At 45.6% G+C, this 25,887-nt stretch overlaps 1 protein-coding gene across 14 annotated transcripts in view; it reads right to left on the minus strand.

Moving 5' to 3' along the window:
* Positions 1–2,690: 2,690 nt before the first annotated feature.
* The window catches only part of LOC139407083 (erythrocyte membrane protein band 4.1 like 2), a 93,790-nt gene continuing 70,593 nt past the window's right edge, over positions 2,691–25,887 (minus strand). For 5 of the 14 annotated variants that reach the window (XM_071150442.1, XM_071150439.1, XM_071150441.1 and 2 more), the window contains exons 9-22: positions 25,010–25,162; positions 24,595–24,692; positions 22,251–22,423; positions 19,439–19,533; positions 15,704–15,766; positions 14,030–14,188; positions 12,454–12,648; positions 11,837–11,899; positions 10,859–11,515; positions 9,565–9,693; positions 9,388–9,486; positions 7,852–7,932; positions 6,942–7,057; positions 2,691–3,788 (exon numbers count right to left, since the gene is read on the minus strand). In XM_071150442.1, coding sequence (XP_071006543.1) covers positions 6,950–7,057; positions 7,852–7,932; positions 9,388–9,486; positions 9,565–9,693; positions 10,859–11,515; positions 11,837–11,899; positions 12,454–12,648; positions 14,030–14,188; positions 15,704–15,766; positions 19,439–19,533; positions 22,251–22,423; positions 24,595–24,692; positions 25,010–25,162 — 2,073 coding nt within the window. In that variant the 3' untranslated portion in view covers positions 2,691–3,788; positions 6,942–6,949. The remainder of the gene's footprint in view (positions 3,789–6,941; positions 7,058–7,851; positions 7,933–9,387; positions 9,487–9,564; positions 9,694–10,858; positions 11,516–11,836; positions 11,900–12,453; positions 12,649–14,029; positions 14,189–15,703; positions 15,767–19,438; positions 19,534–22,250; positions 22,424–24,594; positions 24,693–25,009; positions 25,163–25,887) is intronic. The other 9 variants (XM_071150444.1, XM_071150451.1, XM_071150443.1 and 6 more) reach the window with 9 other exon arrangements.

A 25,887-nucleotide genomic window follows, 5' to 3' on the forward strand; every position in this document is an offset into this window, starting at 1 on the left:
GAAGGATACTTTCCAATGCATTGATCCAGATGGTTGGTATTCGTCATTCGGAGTCAAAGTGGCTCTCTCACCATTTGATGGCTGAGACAGTGACGTGAGTTTCTAGGGCCGAGGGATTGATTAGATAAAACTGTGGCAGGTCAAAGATGTGTTTTATGGATTTCTCAAATACCACAGTATGCAAATGAACAAGGCACTAAGAGTCTACGAAAACAAGAGAAAGCCTCAGATATGGCCTGACATGGAGATGATTGAGAAAATGGCTTTTTATTCGCGGTACCCCAATGGCTCATTTGAATAACCTTACCTTGAATGGCAAACAAATGAACATTACTAGGCCAGATGAAGGAGCTAACAAACTTTTTTCTAAACAGAACATTTTGTAGTAATCTTGAACCCTTGAAAATGAAACACAATCCCTTGGGGGGAGTATTTTGGTTTCAGAGTTGCTCATGAAGTGTTGTAAATCTCTTCTGTAATCATAGCAGGGGACTTTCGGGCATGCTTATTAAAAAAAATCACAATGCACATTGACAGTATTCGATAGCTGAACTATCGCAGTTGAGAGTAAAGCCTGTTTCAAAGGAAACCGTGCTTATCGTGCCAATAAAGAAAGTTGAGTAACATAGCCTGTTTATAATAAGAAGTCTTATAAATCCTATTATTGAACAAAATAAAACACCTCAGGGATTTTTGTAAGACAGATCGCAATGATTTTATCAATTCAGATTTCGATTGTATTCTGATTAAGTATAGACTTCCACAACCATACAATCAGAGGTCAGTATAATAGCCCAGTCAAATCTAATTTGTGTCACAACCCTAAACTAAACAAACCAGTCAATAGACATTCACACAGATAACCTTTCAACAGCTTCACTCAAAATCTGTTTGGCCAATTCAAATCTCTCAGATATCTGCTTCAACAGACTAGATGTTTCCATCAAACCCCATACTATCTCAGAGAAATGGTAACTATCCAAAGTGACAGAGAGTCTGTATGTTTATGATGTCGGAACAGGGTAACAGGGGCTCACGTCTGGATTGGCCCCCTAGCACAGGTCCTGGGCTGGGTAAACTATTAACTAGGCAGCAGTAAATCCACTTAGTAATCACAGGGTTGTTTAAACAACCGCACAAAGTCCAAATCACCAGTGGTATTACTACAGCAGTGTCACAGAGCCAAAGGCATCAGTCTCACCAGTTACCACCATCAGTATGTCCAGCTTGGTGCTGTTTCTAAGAGAGGTTCTCAGGGAGGTCCCTGGATGGCTGCTGTGGTTTGGGGTCTTCCTGCCTGTCACTCTGCTGTTGATACAGATCATGGTTTACCTGAATTGGAAGCTGAAGGAAGGTAACTGCACTCTGCTTTATCTGTCATAACAGCTAACAAATTTGTGATTTTTAACAATATGCAATTAGATGAGACAGATTGTCAATATCTATATCTTCTTATTTGTCTGTAACATACTACTTGTAGAATATTGCTATTGGACAACTAGCCCGTGTAAACCTGGTATGATTTGACATGCATTGGCATAGAAAAAGGGCTACTTTTTAAACAAACAAAAAAAAACAATTTTGAAAACAGTTCACCCTGTCTGAAAGACCTGTAGCAGTCATTGGAAAGCTTCTTAGTGTGGAGCTGGCCTGACGGCTTAGTCACTGGTCATTATTTTCTCAACTTCTTCATTATTGATAGTATTACTGATGGAGCTCTGCCTCTCAGCTGGGCTCAGGCCTCACAGCTTTCAAACCCTGCTGGCTGTAGACAGAGATGTGACCACACACAGACACAAAGAGACAGACTGACTATATTCTTTCTTTATCTCAGTAGAGGCAGAGTTGTCTGCAGCACCTTACCCCAGGGACATGGCCTCCAGGCAGCACAACAGAACCACATCACCCAGGCAGAGACGACGGGCTGGGGGGAGAATGTACACCTAAGAAGGGGAAGTGTGGATGGCCCCACGCTGGATATTGCCCTGCTGGGTACAGTACAGCCTTCTGAGAACTCATTTGCAAACAGAACAGTGTCACAGTGAGAGTACAGTGGATGGAGATGCTGAATACAAGTACTGGGGACTGTCCACGACCAGATCATGGATAAAACACGAGCTAAGCCATGGATGGAGTGAAGCAACAACCAATATGGAATTCCAAATTACGGTTAACAAGGTGTTGGAATGCAGAGACAAAGTACATTTTTTTATTGCTGCAATTATAGTGTTTATTATACCTTTCTAAGAATGGTTCAAGATATTTTCAGAATATTTCCTTATGGTTGAAAAGGTTAAGAAACTGAGAAGTCCACAAAAAGGTTTTGTTAAAGGGATACTTCAGTGTTTTGGTACTGAGGCCCTTTATCTACTTCCGCAGAGTCAGATGAACTTGTGGATACCGTTTTCATGTCTCTGCGTGTAGTTTTAAGGAAGTTGCTAGCATGCTAGCAGATACTTATAGACTTCCCATGTATTGTATTAAAGAATGTAATTTTTATGTTAACATATTTACTTAGGATCTCACTTGGTGAGATAAAAAAAAAGTAATTAACTACTGAAAACACTAACTAGATTTTAAATTTTGTTCAACTACCACCAAGCTACTGCAAAATATAGTTCAATTACTAGCTGAACTACATATAGTTCACTACTCCCTAACACTGGTAAAAAGGAACCAAACTCATCCAATCAGAGAATAACAACATTTTATTTCAACAGTGTTACACAGAGGGTGGGGTGGCTGTGGGGGAGACAACATTTTAAAGCTGCTAAAAATCTAAGATTATTTGCTATACACTGGGCCCAAATAGCAAATTGACATCGTCATTGGGTTTGGTGAGGTTTGTCAGATTGCAGAGAGAGCTAAGGGCAGCCATCTTCTTTACCTACAGGTAAAAGATAAAAACAGTGGCAATTTTGTGTATTTCTTTTAGTTGTCAAAAAACCTCTGAAATATATTAAAAATATTTAAGAAGGGGCAAAAAAAACACATCATCTAAATCAGTTTACTGATTGACAAAGAAAGATAGCAAAAAAAATATATATGTTTCTACAAATATATTTCTGATTAATGATGCCAGAAAGTTATGGAAAAGCAAAAGTTTCCAAGCTGCCTAAGTGTTTCATGTTTTAAATGTAAATGTTGTTGTGTTTTTTTCTGAGGGAGGTACAGGAAAAGCACCTGCCCTTTAATGGAATGTTTTTGTTATGACTGCATAGAGAAGAACATGTGTCGGCACTGTAGTGCAATGTACAAAATGACACAGCGCTTCGTCCTTTGCTAGTCCCTTGGAAACTCACCCAATTAAATACAATTTGCTGTTACTCCTTGTCCCCAGAAACTGATAAACATTTGACTCTAAGAGAACATGGAAGAAGACCAGGACCAAAGCTAATATAATATAATACCTGTCCACCTGCAACTGCATGAATACAGGAAGATAGATATCGAAATGACTTTCTCATAACATTACCCGTCTGTACATACTAGGAATGTGAATACTACTCAACAATAAAAATGACCACTTGATAAATCCTGTCTGGTTCTAATAATGGCAGAATTTTTTTCTTATTTTTGCAAAAAGCACAAAACAATTTAAACACGCTACAAATGTTAGCTAAGTGGTTTTCTTCTGAGTGATAAAAAAAAAGAAGGAACGTGTGCAATGAAACACAGGAGTTCAGCCTCGGGGTTGTCCAACAGTCTTCCCACCAGGTTGACTCTCGGTTTGGGAGATGACAGGAGGTTCTCAAACATCCAAGTATGAACTTCACAGGCTCTCAGCTCTGTGAAAGAGAAAGAATTGAAGGACTGAATATTCTATTCAACATGAAGGAGAGTTGAGTGCCACCAACTGTAGTCATTTTACAGAGAAGGTCCAACGTGTCTGGAGATTTAATCAAAATCACCTAAAATAACTTGGTATGGTAATGCAACTGCCTTGCACTGATTAACAGTGTATTATACAGTTGATCATATCTGCTATTTTGTTGCTCTTCTAATTTAATTAGGAAGATTTAAATCGGCTTCGGCGAAAGTGGCTGAATCGCCTTGAGCTAAAGAGCTACTACAGCAGAAATTGGATTCTCATTACATACTAGCCGAATGGGATTAAAAGACACCATGTCCCTAACGCAAACCCAAAACCAGGTAGTACTCCAGCGTCTGCTTCAAAGTCTTTTGATGAGCGAGGCATCTCTCACGTCCTGCCAGGTACAGTTCCTTCAGAAAGTATTCACACCCCTCAACCTTTTCCTCATGTTGTTGTGTTACAGCCTGAATTTAAAATGGATTCAATTGACTTTTTTTGTGTGTGTCACCGGCCTACACACACAATGTCAACATGGAATTACGTTTTTACTGAAATGTCTTGAGTCAATAAGTATTCAGCCCCTTTGTTATGGCAAGCTTAAATAGGTTCAAGAGTAAAGATTTTCTTAGCATGTCACACAAGTTGGATGGACTCACCCTGTGTGCAATAAGTGTTGAACATGATTTGTGAATGACGACCTCATCTCTGTACCCCACACATACAATTATCTGTGAAGACCATCAGTCGAGCAGTGCATTCGAAACACAGATTCAACCATAAAGATCAGGGAGGTTTTCCAAAGCCTCACAAAGACACAAAGACAGGCAGAGGATAAAAAAAAATACAAAAAGCAGACGTGGAATACCCCTTTGAGCATGGTGACGTTATTAATTACACTTTGGATGGTGTATCAATACATCCAGTCACTAGAAAGATACAGGCGTCCTTCCTAACTCAGTTGCCGGAAAGGAAGGAAACTGCTCATTGATTTCACCATGAGGCCAATGGTGACTTTAAAACAGTTAGAGTTTAATGGCTGTGATAGGAGAAACTGAGGATGGATCAACAACATTGTAGTTACTCCACAATACTAACCTAATTGACAAGAGTGAAAAGAAGGAAGCCTGTACAGAATACAAATATTCCAAAACATGCATCCTGTTTGCGACAAGGCACTAAAGTAATAGTGCAAGACATATGGCAAAGCAATTAACTTTTGTCCTGAATACAAAGTGTTATGTTTAGGTCAAATCCAATAACACATTACTGAGTACCACTCCATATTTTCAAGCATAGTGGTGGCTGCATCATGTTATGGGTATGCTTGTGATCGTTAAGAACTGAGTAGTTTTTCAAGGCAAAAACAAACAAACATATGGAATGGAGCTAAGCACAGGCAAAATCATACAGGAAAACCTGGTTCAGTCTGCTTTCCACCAGACATGGGGTGATGAATTCACCTTTCAGCAGGACATAAGGTCAAATCTACACTAGAGTTGCTTATACCAAGAAGACAGTGTATGTTCCTGAGTGGCTGAGTTACAGTTGACTTAAATCTGCTTGAAAATCTATGGCAAGACCTGGAAATGGTTGTCTAGCAATGAGCAACAACCGATTTGACAGAGCTTTAAGAATTTTGAAAATAATAATGGGCAAATGTTGCACAATTCAAGTGTGGAAAGCTCTTAGAGACTTACTCAGAAAAACTCAGCTGAAATCGCTGCCAAAGGTCATTCTAAAATGTATTGACTCAAGGGATGAATACTTTGGTTGAATCAATTTTCTTTTGTCCACTTTGACAGAGTATTTTGTATAAATAGTAAAAAAAAAAAAAATACAAAAAAAATTGTCATCCCACTTTGTAACACAAAGTCATGGGGTGTGAATACTTTCTGAAGGCTCTGTAGGTAGACAAGACAAAAGCACTTGATGATCTGACAAGGGGGACCACAAAATTCTCACTGAAGGGTAAATACGCTGCTACACCAATCAAAGCGCCTTTCTATTCTCAGCAGCCGCTGCAGTCATGCTTATTTCCCTCCATAACTGGAGAGGATGACAGAACTAACAAGCAGGAAGGGCTGGCTCAGGCCGGAGGTCTATCGGGTCCTCCTCTGAAGTGGTGGAAATACCTTTATCACATTGTATTGCTGATGGATTTTAAGCAATAGCTTAACTGTAATGTAAACAAGTTCCTGTGCATTGGACGGCTGCCATGACGGTCTGAGCAAACGACCAATGGACATACCGCTAAATGGGCAGGGTGTAGGCAGAGCAATGAGTTGGTTGGACAGAGTAATACCAAAGTAATCAAGGAATATTATCCACCAAGCACCCCTGAATCGACTATATTTAACAATTGTCTATGAGCCTCTGCCTTGCTGTGGGTACATTTGATCCTATTGTGTGAATCCAATTCTGGCTCCTATTTGATGGGCCCATAGATACTGATTTATGACTGAGTTGTATTCAAGACAATTCTCTGGGCTTGATCCAAGCTTCATGAGACTTCAATGGATTGGAATGGTTCCAACTCCAGGGGTTGACAAGGTCGAGTGACTGTTAAAAGAGCTATTGTGAAGGGCTTTCACGCTAGCAACCCACAGGGAATATTTGTTTTCTCTTCTCCTCCATTACACCAATTAATTACCATTGTCATTAATCTGCTCTTCCTGTGTGTATGAGGGGTCATCTGTCTGGTGGAGAGTGTGCTTCCACAGTCTGCCAGTACTGTGCATATTAGAATACAGATAGTAACGTCACGAGGTTAGTAAAGCCAGTGAAACAAAACATTTTGACAAGAAAAAGTGACACATCTGCAGATGTTTGGTTTGCTGACATTTTGTATGAACTTTACAATTCGTCCAAAAATAGCTCAGTCATAAGTGCAGACAGAGGAAACGTGGAGTTAAGAGAAAAGATGGAGATCTCAAAGAAAAAGACAAGGAGACAGTCAGTTCCACCCTGTGGGGGACTTACTTCCGGCGGATGCCTGTGATGTGCTGTTGGTTTGGGCTAGAAGAGCCACTATAGAATCCTAACAGAGGGGGACTAACCTTTACCACTTACCCCTATAAACCCCCTAATCACCACACCCCTGGGCCTCCTGGTGGCTTCTGTTCCTTACCTGGCGCCTCAGTCCTCGCCCTCCTCTGCCAGCTCTGTCTCTTTGTGGACCACCACCCGAGTCACTGACATGTCAGGGTGCTGCTCTTTGGCTTCCTTTATAGCCTGGGCCAAGGCCTACCCGGGGTGGCAACATGCCACGGCAACAACACACCCAAAAGGAAAGGGAGACGATGGCATTAACAGAAATAAAGGAGAACAAAGGAACAGAAAAACAGACAAACAAAATGGAGGCGCTATGGATACAGATGAGAAATGTAGCAGCGACAACAACAAAAAAACAGCAAAACATAAAATGAAGACAAAGGATGGGAGGGTGGGGGGAGGAATGGAAAGCATGGCTTGGACATCTGCCCATGCTTGTGCCTTTGGGGTTTGGGAAGAACTTCTACTATGGAAACATATGTTGTTGTGAATTTTGGTGAGTTTTTTAGGGACTTTTGTGAGGAGTGTATCGGTCTGCTGTACTCTTTGGCTTAATGACCAGATGAGCTCTCATACGGAGGTAAAAGACCCTTGCCACTATAAATCAGAGCGAGGTCTTTTCACAGGGATCGATGCATCTCTTTCAGCTGAGACATTGATTGAAAACACTTAAGTCCTCTTCTTATTGCCATTTCTAGTCTAAAGGAGCAGCCACCAGAGATACTGGGCCACCACATTGAATTCTCATTCTTGCTAAAAATGGCCAATAATATATTCTCTTAGATACACCACTTAACTGAACATATGAGCGCTTGACCTCAGTCAGTAGTATGGCACATTCTCATATCTCCGTAAGTATAAAATGTAGGAAACATTTTGACAGAAGTGTAATAAGCCGACATCTTTCTTTCAGTAATACAAGCTGTTGTGGTGTGTAATTGGTCCCACCGGAGGACGTGTCTGATGTGTGACTGACTGACGCTCACCTGATCGTGGTCGATGTCCGAGTCTCCGGTGATGACAATGCGCTTCTCGATCCTGGTTTCTGAGAGACCGCCTTTTAATGTCTGCAAACAGCCAGGTGTTCAGGATAAGTGCACAGACGTACTGCACGAGTAAAACAACACATCCTTCAGGCCTCGGGTTTCCGAAAAGCACCTTAAGGCTAAGTTCATCGTTAGAACCACTGTAGGAGCATCGTTAAAATCTCAGAACTGTTTCCCAAAAACTATCGTTACTAAAGTTGCACTTGAAAATGCTTGTCATTTACAGACTGCCTCAAACCAGAACAGCTAAGTGCCTTGTTAAATGCTTTTTTGCCCTTCCGCGCCACTTGATACATAGCTCTCTTCTAAACATATAATCAAGATGTTTATCTCTCTCTCTCTGTGTGTGACCGCTGATAACTTCAGAACGAAGTTTACTACAAATACAAAGTTGCCAAAGTCTTTGCAATTGTTACAAACAAGCAAAGGGTAAAAATGCTTCAAATTAAAACGGAGATGACTGCATTAAAATTTGGATTTGTTTAACCCTTTTTAGGTTATTACATGATTCCATATGTGTTATTACATAGTTTTGATGTTGTCACTATTATTCTACAATGTAGAAAATAGTAAAAATAAAGAAAAACCCTGGAATGAGTAGGTGTCCAAACTTTTGACTGGTACTGTATTTCAATAATATTGAAAAACATTTCATGTTCAATCAATTGAGTTCTATTTTGCTAATTGTAGGCTACTGTCTGTAATTTTTCTCAATTTCATGATGTGTCGGCCTAACATGCACAATGATGTGGCCAATATTCTATTTAGTGCAGAGGATAGCCTAAGAATTAGAATAAGCTGCCTCAACATATATCTCTCTAAGAGATGATCTGTCCTCAGTATTGTGAAATAATTATAATGTTAAGGTAAGACTTGAATGGGCAGCAAGGTAGCCTAGCGATTAAGGGCGTTGGACAAGTAACAAAGGCTGCTGGTTCGAATCCCCGAGCTGACGAGGTAAACATTTGTCGATATGCCCTTATGTAAGGCACTTAACCCTTGCATAAGGGCACATCGGAGTAGAGGAAAATCAGAATTCTTCAGCAGTCTGCTAGCAACACTGTCCACTGATGTTTGGGGTCTGTTGAAGCCAGGTGCGGCACACAAACTTGGCCTGAGGTTTAGTATCTATGAGTCTGCACCAAGTCACAACAGAGGAATTCTGCCTGGGCTGGGTAGGTGCCAGTCACAGCCCCAAGCATCAACACAACAGACTACAGAGCAGGCTGCTCTACATTTGCACACAGATTACACAGAATAATTCTGCCAGATGGGAATCCAATCCTCCCTGCCAGAGTCCACAGTCTACATACCATGGCGTTTACACAATAGACCACGGAGAGCTGGGCTGTTACCTTGCTGATGGATGTGGCTTTGAGGTTACCATGACAAAGTGTGCGGTTGCCACGGCGAAGTGTGCGGCTGCGCGACTACCATGGTGACGCGTGGGGGGTCACTGTGGTGACGTGTAGTTACCTTGGTGATGTGTGTGGTGGTGGTGGTGCACAGTGACTCCGAGGTAATGGTTTGGGCCGTCATGAGAACGCCTGGTTCGCCGTCTCCGCTGCCGTCCAGCTGGAGAACACACACGGAGCCAGTTAGAGCATCATATCACCCGTCTAAACACTAGCCGTTTAGTGGTAGAGGGCCTACCTGTGCAGCTTCGTACGTGATGGTCTTTGTCTCGGTGTGCACGATGGGAACCTCCTTAGTGGCAATCTCGGTCTTCTGGGCCGCAAACGTGTCTGAGATGGTCACCATCTCGGTCTTCACCACAGGTGGCTGAGGAGGGGGTAGGGGGAGAGAGAGTCATGACAGAGACCCACACTTCACATATACCAAGGGCAAAGGCAAACACAGCACAAACCTCTAAAGAAGTAGGAACAGAACTCACGCACAGGCTGCAAATGAACGTTACAAAAATGCACAGAACTATAAACAACAATGTCTTTGGCGTAACCATGCAACCAAGCGCATGCAAGCGAAGTTACCTACTGAAAATGCAAAATGAAGCAAACGAAGCAAATAATAGAGGTTGTTGGAACTCTGATGTAACGGTACAATGCATTTTTGCTTTGATCTTTGCCACAGGCGACCAACAGCACAGCACGATACAGACATGCATTGACTTTCCCACAAATGAACGGTGTGACATTTAAGTAAGTGGTTGGGAGGATGAGTCCTTGAAGACCGCCAAGGCAGAGACAAAACCCAATTAATGCCAGTGACTCATCTCAACCAACAACTTAACCAAATAAAGACCCAATACAGGGAAGGGGACACACTTCACATGCTGTAACACACACTTCACATGCTGTAACACACACACACACAAGTGCCATGCACTGCACAACAACGCCTCCACTCCCACGCAATTCTCAGCGCCATCTCTGCCAGTGCGTTCACAAACACAGGGACCAGGGCCGACACACACATATGTATAGTGTATATGTATGTTTACGTGCTCACAGTATGTATAATGTAAAGTAAAAACAAAACACCAACAGAAACGTGGTGGACTGAGAGGTGGCGATGATTACAGTGAAGTAGTCTGGGGGACAGATCCACAGTAGAGTAGGGCAGAGCTTTGGCACAGATGCACAACGGAAGGTGCTGCTTGGGGGATGTTAGCCATTACTTCTTACGATTATCACTTATCATTTAACTTCCTTTAGCGAAAATTAGCCCAAGCGAACGCTGTGCAGGTGAAAGGCCTTCAGCTTTCCGTTGCTGTGGCGCTCAGGTGCTGAGCGTCAGAAGCACGGACAGACAGCGTAGAGAAGCAGCAGGCAGGTACAATATGAAGGTAGGTAGGTAGCTAGGTATGTAGTAGGTAGGTAGGTAGGTGGGTGGTGGTGGTCAGAAGTGCGTAGTATGCAGCAGCAGGCTAGGCGACGGGCCGTGCTCTGCACTACGCAGGTCTGGGAGACGGCAGCCATTCATTTACCTCAGAGCAACAAATAACCTGGGGGAGGCGCTCTGTCTCGGAGTGAGACGCGTCCCCATTGACTCTGGGCTCCTCCTCCTCCTCCTCCTCCTCCTCTTCCAGGGCCACGGGGCCGGGATGGCCCTCGGGGGACTCGGCGTGCCCATTAGGGGCCTCGTCAGGGGTAACCAGGATGTCCTCGGGGCTCTCCTCCGCCACAGGGGCTAGTTGTGGTTCTGTCGCTGAGTTTTCTTCCACTACTGCAGGGACAGGCTGGGCCTTTACCTCGACCACTGGCTCTGGGAGTGGTTCTGCAACTGGCTCTTCATTGACTTGCTGTTCCTCCTCCTCCTCCCCTTCTTCCTCGGGCTCTTCTTTGATCTGATCAACTGAGGCGCTGACGGTGACTTGCGGATGGTACTCCCCCGCCTCCTCCTCCTCCTCCTCTTCCTCACTGTCCGAGGACACGCTCACAGGCCTCTTCTGCTCTTCCATAACTTTGTCCTTGGGCTTCTCGACCTCAGACTCCACGGCGACGTGGGTGATCACCTCAGGAGTGGTTATGGTGACGGAACCTTTGGGGGCCACCCTGATCTCCTCGACGACTACCGTCTCTTCTATCTCAACTTCTGCTGCCTGCCATGCCGCCTCGCCGGATTTCTGTTTATCATCTGCGCTCTACACCAGAGAACAAAAACAACAAATGGGATGGAGAGAGAACAACAAAGACGTAAAAGATGACCACACAACCCAACAAAGAACAACGACACCACCAACTGAAAAAAAGGCAACGCAACGAATATAAGGACGGATGGAAATGGCAACAGATGGAGAACGGGCAGCGTAACAGCAACCAGAAAAAGGAGAGAGAAATAGAGAGATGGATGACTAGAAGAAGAGATGGCTGAAATGAAAAAGGAGAGATGAGCTGGAAGTTAAGTATATGTGTGGGAGGGAGATGGAGGAGGGGTGGGGGCAGTGTTAGATGGGGGGGACCACCTTGGCGACCGTGTCCACCGTGAGGTCAGGGAGAGGCTCCTGGGTTCTGGATGGGGGGCATCTCTGTGGAACGTAAAGGCAACCAACAGGCAGCGGTCACTCACACACATCAGCATGACATTAGGAATCACTAGGGTTACCATAGCACTGTACAGGTTTCCCCGGGTTAGGAGAGAGAGACTGTCTCTCTCTCTCTCTGACATGCACAAAACGTGACCACCTCACTAACCATCTGTAGGAAGGGACCCTTTAACAGTTCTATAGCATGTAAAACACATTCAGTAACACTGTCCACTCAAATGAGACAGAACACAAGCATTCAAAGAAAGAAAATGGCAATTGACAGAAGCGTATGAAATGACAAGAAAATATTCATGCCAAAGTTTATGGCCAGCCTGGTTTGCTCTATAATCTCTTACAGCGTGTGTGCAAAATGAGTAGGTGCTTATATTATATTTGCATCATATTGTGCACTGCCAAGCCAACACAACTAGTCACCATAATAGGTGATACTACTTTGATTGTGTGTGGTAGTCGGGACTGGTCATGAACTTGGTGTGGCAGAGTTAGAGAGATGCACCATGGGACAATCAATTAGTGGTCTCATGGGCAGCGACCTGATGTTTTGTTGGCTTTGATTCATCTGTACTGAGGAGCACCTCGGTAGTGAGTAGAGCCGAGGCCAGAGGGCCAGACGCAGTGACTACAGCGCCCTCTGCTGCTCGCCTAGTGGTAGTGCAGCCGGGATCAACCAGACCAGACTCGCAGGCAAATTTACTGAATAAAATGGAGGTCATTTCCTCTTCCAAGCTCTACACAGGTTAGAGAATGACAAAGCAAAGATGTCAGAGTTAGAGGAAGGACATACATTACTGGAGAGAAGGTAGTCTACACACACAGTGCAACGCAACAGAAGATATAGAAGTGCCCTTAAAACTATACAGTGGCTGAGTGATCGAGCAGTGATTGAGTGCAGTTTTGAGACAGGGATGTTGGAGGTGTGCGTTCTAGGAATGAGGCAGCACATGTCGGTAACACAGACAACACACACACACACACACTGTTTATCACACAGGTCCAGGACCAGACCCAAGGCCTGTGTGTGAACACTATCACCTGCTTGTCGGGTGTAGAGAGAGTGACAAGAGTGACGAGTGAGAGGCAGGCATGCAGTACACCACTCAACACAGCCAAACACAGGTCTGAAACACAGGGTGGGAGAATCACAAGAGGAGCCACGTGAAGTAGGAACTCAAAAGTCAGGCTTGTCCAGCTGAAAGGAGGAGAAGCGGTTACACAGACGCACAAAGTGCAGTAAGCACAGAGTTGTGAAATTCAGCAGTGAAAGTTGCAGCTCAAAGAAAGAAAAGCACACTTTGGACAGCCCTGGGAAAGTACCAATAACAGTGGGCAAATAAAACTGCTTACACTGTGCATCATCAAACATAATAGACAGGGCAAAACTTGAGGAGCGCAGAAAAACACAAGAGCGGAAGAACATTGGGTGGTGCAGTCTGACATAACGTGCATCTACGGCTCAGGACAGAAATACAGAGATCAGAGTGCTTAAGACGTGGACAGTCAGCCAGAGAACTAATCCGATCGGAGGCTGACCGTTCAGAACAGCAACAGTAATGAGATAAACTCAGCCAGCCATTGGCTGAGGGAGAAGAGGAGCTGGCTCAGCCATTGGCTGACAAAAGAAGAATGGCATTTACAGGCAGACAGAAGAGCCCACAGAGGCCCCCTGTGTGACAGTTGGGATTATGGGTAACATCATTAAATCCACTTAACAGTCAGAGGGAGGTGAGGGAGAGAGAGAGACAGAGCACGAGAGAGAGAGCAGTATACTCTAGTGACGTGTAGAGGACTGGCAGGTGTTGTTCTTAGAGAGTGGTCTACCCATCTGTTCAGGATAGCAGCAGAGGGGGGGGGGGGGGGGGGGGGGGGGTTGCTGAGTGGAATTAGGACCACAGAGAGAGGGAGGAGGAATGGTGTTGCTTCTACATCCCAACTGTCACATCATAATACAACATCAAGAGAGCCAAAACCAGGGGAAGGAGGGCGGAGTCAGGGCCTCCCGGCAGGCTAGAGACAGATCGGAGAGAGGTGGAGACGAGGAGGAGAGTAGAAGACATGCAGGCAGGCTGGCGGGACAGGAGGACTGGCGGTAGGACACGGCTGGACACGTACCCCTTGGGCCTGCAGACGCAGGCTGGTAGCCGGGCTGGCTGTGAGGCGCTTTTCCCACTGACTGGGACGCGGCTCAGGGGTGGCCTCCATAAAACTGCGCTTTAACTCGCTAATGCTAGCCTGATGTTTCAAAACATCCTCCTGAGTCTTATCCAGGTCCTAGTGGTGCCAGGAGGACGCCACACAGCCATGGTGGAGGGTGAGGAGAGGGGACAACAACAATGGACAACAGCTACATTAGTCTGGAAACCATGACAGTAACAGGATGGACGCCAAGCCTCACTGATTGCCCGTGTATGGCTAGTTTTAGTGTGTGTATGGGTTTACCATTTGTGACTGCATTCAGAATTATAGGCGTTTGTCGTTGTTTCCTACCTCACAGTTGGCTCAAATAAATAAATAAAATACATATTTTTTGAACATGTGAACTTTCATATGGCTTAATTACAAACCTGTAGGGGATCCGTAAATATTAATACAAATATTACAATTATGAGCCTAGTTTGGCCAAGGAGACCTAGCTCCAAGTAATGAGGGCATTTCCTTATGAGCCACCAGGAGGCGCTATCATTCCACAGAATGTACAGGCTGGTAGTGGCACCCTTTCTTCACTGTATTTAGTGAGACTAAGAAATAATGGCCACACACCGTCCCAATCGTAACCTCACTCTAACGGATAACGATATCCAATTAAAAGCAGTCCGATTTCAAGTCATTGTGATCCCTTTTAGAGAATTGGAGGATGTAGAAAACATCCACACTGATCAAAGGTTGTGATGAGAGAGAGGCATCAGTGAGGTGAGGCTTTTGTCAAGAGTTTAACCCTTTAGTTCAGTAGTAGCCTACAACGTGAACGACAAAAACATGGAACTGCCAATGGAACCCAATCAGAGGAACCAATTTTCCCTTTGACACCGTTGAACAAGGGTTTCGCTTTAAATGTGTCTCGTCGTCACATTTCGACAGGTGTAAATTTATACATGGCATAAAGCACATGCTGTTGCCATGGTGATAAGTGACAGAGTGTGGCTTCACTTGAAATACATTTACATATATATTTTAAATGTTTCCATTCAGCATACTCCAGAAGGTTTGAAATACTGTTCTCATTATCTACACTCCATGAGGTTATTCCAGGTCATTTCTCCTATCATGACCCCGGTAAGGGAAGGTCATGATAAAAGTGTTGTTTATTTACGTTTAATAGCGTAAAAAGACATTCTAGTAATTACATGGCATAAGGCATCATGGCAGTTCCACGTTTTGGGGGCAGGTTTAGTTTGTTATTGTACAATTACAAATTCAAAACTCAAAATCAAGCCAACCAAAGCAGGAAAATCCCTAAATGGGTTAGGGAAACAATATTAGTCGGATATCACCGGGAAATACTAAATAATGTGTTCACAAAAAATGTTTTGACTCAATAATAGGCCGGTAATCAGCGGCCACCCTCACCCCACTAAACACCAAACCCTGTTGGGTCAGACATGCACCCAATCCCCATCCCTCATGCAGAATCATGCATTGGTGTTCAAACACACACAATCACACACACAGAGCCTGAGAGTGAGAGGTAGACTGGAGTAGTCAGCCTGGGACAGGAGCCAAGAGGACACAGGCTTGGGCTTTGATTCCCTTTAGTTAGGCGCCAATAGTCATCATAGTCATACCAACCTCCAACATTAAATTGCTATGTCTGACATATATATTTTCCCCCTGCACTCTCAACCTTCCGCTCTGTGGAATCAAAAAATGAAGACATGAGGCATTTTGTGCAAAAAAAATTAAATAATAAAGAGTAAATAAAATGCAGCCAGTGGTGAGACCCTGTGCAGTCAGAGGACAGATCCAGTACAGAGGCTGTGGGGACAGGGCCACAAGCACACTGGACCCTCTCCAAACCACACTTCACCGTAGCTGTGTAGTGATCAACTCTAATACTAAAATGTGGACATAAGAGAACACTTAGTCCTCACAATGTGGAGCTCACTTGGGTGTTAACCCTTAGAATGCTGCAGCTAAGGCAAGCCTATCCGGAACAATGTCCTAAACCGTAGTATGTGCAGCTTTGGTGGCGCGTGGTTGGACAGCAGTGTGTTGTACTCCTTTTCCCCCTGGAAATAAAACGCACCAAATGCATCCCAGATCACAGTGTCACCAGCACAAAAAATAAAAAAATATCAACAACAAAGCATACATTCCTGCAGCAAAAGTCAAACCCAGGCTACAAAATGAGGTGCAGAGAGGATGTGGAAAACCCCAGCTGATTTACAGACAAATACACCATCAAACAACCAATCAAATCAACCTGTTGGGAGAAGTCTGGCTCATCTCCTTTCATCTACGAGTGCCAAGGAGAAAAGGACATGTTAGTTTGACACCTGCACGGCCCATACCGCTCTGTATAAATGGTATTATAGATCATCTTAAAAAGGTGCAGTACAACGGGCCCTCACAGACCTCAGTGCCCTCAGTGGGTGTGGCCGCCGCCCCTTCGCTAGGTTCCTCCTCTACCTGCATGTAGTGGGAATGGTTTTTGTTGGGAGAAAGAGAAGGTGAAATGGATGATGGGAAAGGCCGATTCCCAGCAGCACCACATAAAGGTGCGATGTCATGTGATTGAGGGAGGTGCAGCCAGGCTCCGCCCACATGAGAGTAAGGCATGATTGGACGGAGGGGGGGTGCACATGCTGGCCTTGGCTGGGATACTGGGCGGCGGTCTGGTCTTGTTTCTGTGTAGAGCTGATTTGAAGTTTTTTGTGTATTTTCTACCATGTGTTTTTTTTTTACTGTTTTCAAAAAATTGTGAGAAACTCTGGCATATTAAATGGCAACTATAATAACACTGATCAGGACAGGGGCAGGGAGTGAAACGCTGCAATAACGTCCTTATAGGCCAAAAGTAGCTTGATAACAGACATATACTGAACATATTCACACATCTAGCGGTTTATCAACATTTCCAGCCAAACGTATGATGACAGGAATTTATCATTTTACAACACTAAAAAGTTGTACAAGGTATCCTTTTCCTCTTATTCATTTAACAAAAAGGATTCATGACAGAGCAGCCAATACTAGTACAATATGATTTCTAATTTAAGATCTCTGGAGATTGGCGAAAGATTACAATTCAATTTGGTCATTTTACACAGAAAATCAAGGGTTTGGAGAAGGAAAACGGAGAGAGAAACATAACAGGGAGGGAGTGCAGAACACGGAGGTGAGGTAGTGACATGGTGCCACTTAAGGCCCCTACACACCCTACGCAAACAAAGTGACGGAGCGTCGTATGCAATTCGTTCCAAAATTTGACCCGCACAAAATAGTGTGTAGAAGTACGTAGAGAACGACGCGCCGTCGCTGCGTTGGCGTAAAGTGTCATAGCGGTCTTTAGGCAGCAGGGTCACACAGCTGGTCACACAGCTCTTCCTGCAGCAGGGAAGTGTGTGTGTCAGTGTTTTTGTCTGAGCAGAGCCTGGCCACGGGGGCGGGCGCCTTGGGCTCCAGATAGCACAGCGACAAGGCCAGGGGCAGGGCCAAGAGGAAGGCCAGAGCCAGGGACTGGGAGGCAGACAGCAGCACAGCCAAGATGAACATGAAGGAGGGCACCAGGGAGGGGGAGGAGAGGGGCAGGAAGCGCTGCAACCCCGCGGGGACCAAGCAGGCAGCACAGTCCTGGGGCAGACTGGGAAAGCAGAGGTAGCCGTCCTCATCCAGCAGAGAGAAGGGAAGGAGGCCCAGGCGCAGGCCCGTCAACATGTCCAGCAGGGAGAGGCCCAGCCTGGGTTGAGCAGCAGCCTTGGCCTGGGCAGGTGACCCTTCCTGGGGCTCTGAGCTACAGGCCAGGGGGGAGGGGGGAGGAGAGGCCTCTAGAGGCTGGTGATGGTACTGCTCTGCTGCAGCCAAGCTGTCTGCATGCTGCTGCTGGGTACAATCAGGGTCCCTGTCCCCGTCCTCCGAGATGTCGGACAGAACGTCCAGCTCAGAGATGGTGTCCAGGATGGGAGGAAGGGATGAGATTGAGGAGGAGGAAGAGAAGGACAGGGGGAACATGAAGATAGACTGCACAGTGAGGGACCATCGTTTCCCCGCCGCAGAGAGAGAAAGAGAGCAGTCCACATGTAGACACCATGCAGGGAGGGGCCAGTAGGGGAAACGCAAGCAAAATCACAACCCGTAAAATTAAATAAATGTGTGTGAGAAATTATAAAACAGTAACAGGATAGAGTGCACAGGAAAAGAGAGGAGAGGGGGAGAGAGAGAAACACACTATTAGTCAGTGAGACATGTCAAGTCAGGGGTGCAGACGAGAGGTCACAGAGAGGGGGCAGTGGAAAAGGTCAGGGGTCAGGGGGTGCTGGAGAAAGAGGGCGGGTGGGGTGTGAGGGAGGTCAATCACATTCTACAACTGTACAACAGGATTAGAGCTGGCATCATTAGTGGACAGAGACGCAGACTGAAGTCAGAAGAGATAACGGGGGGGAAGAAACCCAAAAGCAGGAAGGTGTTTGAGATCGAGTTAGAGCACCATCGTACTCCAGTTGTCCTCATTCAAATCAAATTCAAAACTCAAATTACTTTGAGCTCTGTCCTCTTAACAACATGTTCACTTCCTGAGAACCATACATCTACCCTGCCATGGCAGGACAACATCTGCTGGACAAAAATCCACTTAGTGGAGTCTCGATTAATAATCACATTTGCAAAGGGGGGGGGTCCCATGGTCCTATCGGGATACATTACCCCTAGTACAACTAAGACAGTGTGCCCAATGAACTGGGCTTTATCACAGAAGAGATGAGCCTCTGAATTCTTTGCGCTCAGCACCACAGGTTACATAACGAACTGAATACATGGCTTTCATGGCCAACTCACTGTAAGACTGAATAAGATCCTTTATACAGCTACCAAATGTCAAGCCAGTCTTAAACTCTTCCAATAGGAACTAACAGGGGCACGGAGCAGACAGTTCAGAATGGCATCCTATAGCTCCAGCTAATTCAATTAAACTATACACTGCTCCAGCGACTGTTGTTTTGACTACTGGGCTGAATGGGGGGGTTTGTTCGGTAGATTTGTCAAAACGCAAAGAAACACATTACACAGTAGATCTTTTGAGGAGGGGCGGGGAACGTGACAAAACCAAATACACAAAGATTAAGTCACTATACTGGTTGGTTTACATACAATCTAATGAACAGAACAATAGGCTAGTTATTCTAAGCTAGACAGTAGACATACAATGAATTGAGTTCCCCTGTAGTGAAACCTTGGGGGCATTTCTTTGAGACAAATGAGATTAGGAACAGACAGACAATTCAGTCCCGGTCCAACAACGGGATGTCTCATTCTACCTAGAGAGAGAGGAGAGACCGAGTGTGAACATCCCCCTGCCTCCTCTCTCACCTTGGAGTCAGAGGAGAGTTCCAGGCCAGGCTCCCTGCCGTTCTCCCCAGAGGTGGGGGCTGACTCCTGGGCCTCGGTCACGTTAATCATTGGAGCTAGAGGGGCACAGAGGAGACAACACACACAGCTTTATATAACAAATATATTCTCCATTCATTTACGCATACTTCCGAATGATATTCAGCTCAGCACATCCAATTCTAATGTCAACTCGTGATAAAAATACAAAATCGACAGTCACATCACAATATCGTTATGTTTTGTTAGGTAGCGTTAGCTAAACCTGCTGTTCTCCATCTTTAAAAAAATACAAAATAAATAAATATAGACCCAACATGTTTTCAGCCCTTTTTTTATCGAGGACTAATGAAAACTAATTGTCTCATGCTCTCTCACCTCTCTGCAGCAGACATATGCTGAGCAATATGTTTGGAACATCGAATCGCATATAATAAAATTGCAGTATCAAACCGCAACACATATAGAATCGTGAGAATCACAATACATATCATGAAGTCCCTGGAAGTCCTAAAGTTAACACCTGGCCAGCAGAGGGCACTCTAACCACAGAGCACAGTTTAATCTGGTTCATATGAAAGAAGACCATGATTGCACAGATTCATAGTACATACCAGACATGGCTATTTGTTTTAGCTATAGTATAGGCCTACTTCCAATAGCTATTCAGATGAAAAGAGCTCAGAGAAAAATGACACAGCATGCTAGATCTATGTGAAACTACTGTAATTGACATGTCATGAATAGCAGTAGTGTACAGTAGTGGATTTAGTAGTGCCAACACACACACACACACACACACACACACACACACACACACACACACACACACACACACACACACACACACACACACACACACACACACACACACACACACACACACACACACACACACAGAGAGTGGTCCGTTCATGGATTCTTGAGGTTTAGTTGTGAGGGTTTGATATGGTGGCGGTGTGATATGGAACCTGTTATCATCTGTAACCGACCATGCCACCCACAGCACAGCCGCCACTCCCTGTATTGTTGTGCCATGTGTTGGGGAAAGAGAGAATAATTGCTCCAGAAACCAGAACCAAATTCTCCTCAGCTAGCGCCGCCTCGTTCAGAATCCCAGTCCCGGTCCCATACCAGCTGTGACCCTCTCTAAAGCTCTGGGGGCTTACTGGGTCTGGGGGCCCTAATCAGGGGCCAGATCTTTGTCTCAATCAGAGCACAGAGAAGACTCCACAGCTGGCCAGACGGAGAACAAATGGTTCCCGACGTCTCTTCTCTTGATCGCCTCTACTACGGCGGGGCTAGAGGGAATTAATAGTATAGAGCATTGATGGTGAACGATCAAGAGGCTCCTCAGAGAGGACCTACATACAGGAGTGGAAAGGAGGGAAGGAAGCAAAGAATGGAGATTCCAGAGCAGGCCAGGTTAGCACACAGCTGGACTGAGTAGAGTAGAGTAACCCTTTAATAATGAATGGCCCTGGTGCACTCGGGGTATTTGGGATATTTGATTTAGTTATCCTAGTACCTTCAGATCTTCAAGCTAGACAGAGGGAGGAAGAAGGGCAAAAGCCCTCGCCTCATTCAATCGTTGTAGGCTACTCACGGCAACGTAGAGTATTGAGTAACCAACATTCATTTGGTGATTCATGTTTGTCGAGCTAGTACTCTCCTCCTGGATTAGTGCTGATGTAGTGGGAAGCAAAATGCCGATGGGTCAATATTACACGCTATTCGATCTGTCACAGGAACCACCGTACATGTTCAAGCTTAGATTCCCGGGTTTAATTACAACAACACTTTCAGCTACAGCATCACCTGCATTTCATCTTCATGGCAGCCTGCTTGCAGGCTACAGTCCAGTACTACTGCATTTCAGTCTAATTCCCCAAATCAACTGGACACTAAGTTTTGCTCAGAGCAAGTTCTAGAACGCTTTCAATGGTTGAAAATAGGCCTAATGACTGACAACATCCTTCATGCGTGCAATTGCTTTACTGGCACTGTTTCTTTCCCGTGGTAAATGTATAGTGTCACGTATACAGCAGGGGTCCAGCCATTGAAACACTTTTGAAATCCCCTGGTCAAGACGAATGAGTCCGGATTCATCCCCAGTCATTCCCAAACAAAGGGAAACAGATGTTGGAGCCATTTCCCATATCTAACCAAATGCCCATGATGGGGAGGAAGTCATGCATACAGCTAGCTACACACACACACTCACTGGCTGACCCCGTATAGGACACTGGCTCCGCTCTAAACACTTTAGACGAGACGGTTTGAACAAACTAGGAGGATGGTGTTAGTGTGCTCTAAACGTTAACAATTGATCGGGACGAAACAGAAGGCATGCTGGGGCATGTTGAGGACTGCGGTCATACAGAGACATCTGAACAGGGTTGTGTTTCTTTTTGTACGTCTCACTGTAATGGTTTTCCTCTGACCTTGCGGGTCCTTTGTTACGTTCCCTCCTTCGCTCCCTCTCTGGTTTGGAGTGTTTCCCCAGCAGTTTCTCTAAATATCTCTTTGATGACGAGGCCGGGGGGGGGTGGTTCTGTGACGTCCCCCTACGGCGTTTGCCTTGAGCGGACTGAATGAGAGCTCCCTGATGGTCACACAAAGAGACTTACTGCTTGTGAAGGCCGGGTGTAGAGGTCATATTCCACCGAGTAACACTCTCCACTCCTCCTGCAGAGATAGCTATGGACTGACTCAGCGGAGCCTGTAGTTTAGTAGTGGGCATAGTAATATGGCATCCCAAATGTGTGTGTGTTTGTCTAGTGCCACTGCCTACCTCCATCCAGGCTTCGTGAGATACGCTTGCTGGAGGTGCGCTCGAAGTAGGGTGCCGGCCTGTCGATGAGGGTGCTGGCCTGTCGTGTCTGGGCCTGGGTCCGCCCACTGTATCGGAACTTGGAGCCCAGCGTGAGAAACTTGGCTTTAATGGGTGCTTCTGGAGTCATCAACCTAGAGCGAGAATAGGACCAAAATAAGATGAATACTATTCTGAAAACTTTTTCATATCCAGTTTAGTGGCAGTATGCAAAACGTATTTCAGTTTACTGGAAGACTGTGAGAGTAGATAGATTTTTCATTGGAAGAAAGCCTAGTACTCTATTTCATGCCAGTAAACTGGGACCACCGCTGAAGCCAAAGTGATAAACATAACCTCTCCATTTACACACAGAGATGGCTAAGGATGAGTCATGAAGACGCAGGTATAAGGGATCCATTCAACAGTCTCATTGTTTGTCAGTGACCGTAAGTAAACACAGCTGTAAAGGGCGCCGAACATTTAGCTGTCTCTTATTCCCCTTAGCTGGCTCTGCTCTGAGTCACAGTTGTGTTTGGGACTAAATATTATCGGGAGACAGAGGTGGGAGTGGGGGAGGGCTGGTCGCAAACCTCCCTGCCCCTATCCTTAATCTCCTATGGCGACAGGGCTTTCCTGCCCGTCCAGCTCCCCCCATTCACTTCGCAGAGCCCCTTAAATCAGACATTTTTCACGCGCGCGCTATCACTCACAGACAGACAGACAGACAGAGACAGACAGAGACAGACAGAGCAGAAGTTCCTTCAAACAGGCCTGTGCCCAGCCTGAGGGGCCGGCAGGCTGGAGCAGAGGGGAGAGGGGAGGCACTCAGTCCAGATGTCTCTGGCGTCGTCCTAGTGGTGTCAGGTTTAGCCACAGTGGCGTCCATAAAGTGAGGCAATTGCTCTCTGCTCTTCTACAGGCACATTGGGGCGGCGGTCTGTTGTTTAAACACAGGGGCGTGCAGGTCAGAGCTGATTTCAACTCCATTCAAACACGCTGGCCCATGGCGTGCTGCTGGTGTGTCAGGGTCTCTGTAGATTCCATCATGATCTCAGCATCCCCGGCACGACTTCTCCATCCCAGCACAGCCAGGGCCTGGGTCTGACATGACATCATGCCTTCACAACAGAGTCCAAAAGAAGCCGCTATTTGATCAAGCTCTTCGGCCAAGCTCTTTGGCCCAAACCGATATTGACCGGGCTGATTAAAGCTCTCATTGGTATTGATATCAGTGTACAAGACCATTAAGCAGATGGCAGTTTAAGGAGAGTCATTATTAGGAGTTGATTTAGCACACAGAGGATCTGAATCATAGAGGAGAGAGGTGCTATTGGGCTTTGGCTATTAGTGGTTGAGTAGAAGGCAGCGAGCATTTTTTTTGCTTTGCATTTGTCGAGGCTGTGGCTCCCCTCCTTGTCATCTGTGCCAAGAACAACATAGCTCGATTAAACAGCCGAGGATCTCCATGGCGAATCTGGTTCCAATTTGCCATGGGCCGACACTCCTCTTACAAACTGTCAAACAATGCAAGGCGCCGCAGGTGGGATTTATTTAACGTAATGTGTTGCTGGGGTGATTCCAACCATAGGGCGTTGCGTTTAAAATGACGTCAAGACAGATGAACCCCCAAGGGACGGGCTGATCTGGGAGCGAGAAGTTGGGGTTTCACGGTTGAAAGACATCTCTATCAGTGGGTCTGAGGGACTCTGCTTTCCTAAAGGATATTAAATGTTTGCTCATTCTTAATCCCCAGTGTGGGACAGTTCCTTCCTTAATGATACATCCCTGCAGAGCGGACGCTAAGAAGACAGTTTAAGCGCATGATAATGGCCATGGCTTTAGGCCTCGGATGGAGAAGCTGCTTAAACAAATAAGTGCACAATGGCCTCGCTCCACTCCACTGTGCTCCATCTCTTTGCACTGGACAGGAAGACTCGGAGGAACTTAGTGCTCCCTAGAGACTGGCCAATTACACACTCCAGTTGGTACACACTTCAGACTGTGGGGGGGGGGGGGGGGGAATGCAATTTAACATGCTCCACTGTGGTTTGACATGGGCTCCGACTGTCTGTGTTAGCTTAGACACGCATTTCACAGAGTCAACAGGTTAGAAAGGGCCTGTAGATGGATGTAAAAGGTGGAACAGAACATTTTAACAAATGGTGCAATCATTCAAAAACAACAGACTTCAAAGGACCTAACACACTAGCTCTTCCTCGTTCAGACATCTTTTCAAGTCTGATGCAGTGAGTTAGAGGTGAACAGGATTAAGTTCAACAGAAATGTAGGGGTTGTTGACGTGGATGCTGACAGTGATTGTTACCTGAAGAAGGTGTGATTCTCCACACAGACCTTCCAGACCCTCTTGGCAGCGCGGTGGTTGGGCAGCTTGAAGCCCACAGAGCTCTCAAACTGCTCTGTCTGGAAAGCAGAGTATAGACGTGAGTTCCCCTGAGTACTAGAGACTAGCTTAGTTAGAAAACATGCGCGCTACAAAAGACAGAGATATGGACCCAACGCCCCCACCTCCAAGACACTAGTTTGAATGGGCGTTAAGAAAGAAATATCTAAATGTCAGTATTTCCCTCTGTACAATCAAACCATCTCCTAACACTGTCAGTATTTGGCTCAATGAAGGAGTCTGCTTCCTACGGCTGCTCTCTCTCTCGAGTGGGCTTTCGAAAAGGACAACTCCAAAATGTCTAGTGTTTTCCTCTGAGGGCGGTGCTGTTCCGTACCTCTCCCGGCCTGATTTTGATATAGAAGTTGCTGCGTTTGTAGGAAATCTTGAGGATTTTGGGCCAGGCAAAGCGGTTTATCCGGAGTCGGTCTTTGTAGATCAGCAAGCCGTTGGCACACACTCCCAACATGATGTCCACTCCCTCAGAGTCCTGCAGACAAAGACACCAGCCAAAGCAACAGTTCAACAAAGTACAATGAAGAGAAAACACAGTCAAGTATACAGTATAGACAACAAGGAGAGAACAGACAACAGTCTCAGATTTCGCCAAGGAGCACAATGGAATTATTTGATATAACATACAACTAAAAGGCCGGATATTCAATCATCCCATCACAACTCAATGGTAACGTTGTTATCAAGCTTGCATGACGCCATAAAGGGCCTTTTAAAGTCCGGCTGTATGGATAGATACAGAGTGACTATTGATTTGTGTATTCAACGGTAAAATGAGGAAAATCCATCCCCGCCGATGGGCATGGCAACTATTAGATGCCAATGCATGGCTTTTAGCCAAACCCTCACACTCCGCATGGCCTGGGCATGCTTTTCCACATGACCTGCATTCCCTGCCCACAGAGAAAGAAAGATAGCATGAGCGAGTGAGAGGACATGTGGGCCTGACATGTACTTTTCTCACTGACGGTTGGGATATGTACTAAGAGGTCACTGATCCTTCTCTCCCCCCTTATCGCTCTCCCTCTCATTCCCTTTCTCCCTCTCTGGACCAAATATTTCTCTGAGTATTTTCAACCCATGTCGAGTCCACGTGGAGAGACAAGGGTTCATTCCACGGGGCTGTTCCCATGTCGATGGCCCAGTGAAAAGAGCTCCGGCTCCAATCCACCACATGTGTTTGTACAGCTGACGCGGTGG

Source organism: Oncorhynchus clarkii, chromosome 4, assembly GCF_045791955.1.
Source record: "Oncorhynchus clarkii lewisi isolate Uvic-CL-2024 chromosome 4, UVic_Ocla_1.0, whole genome shotgun sequence".
NCBI lineage: Eukaryota > Metazoa > Chordata > Actinopteri > Salmoniformes > Salmonidae > Oncorhynchus > Oncorhynchus clarkii.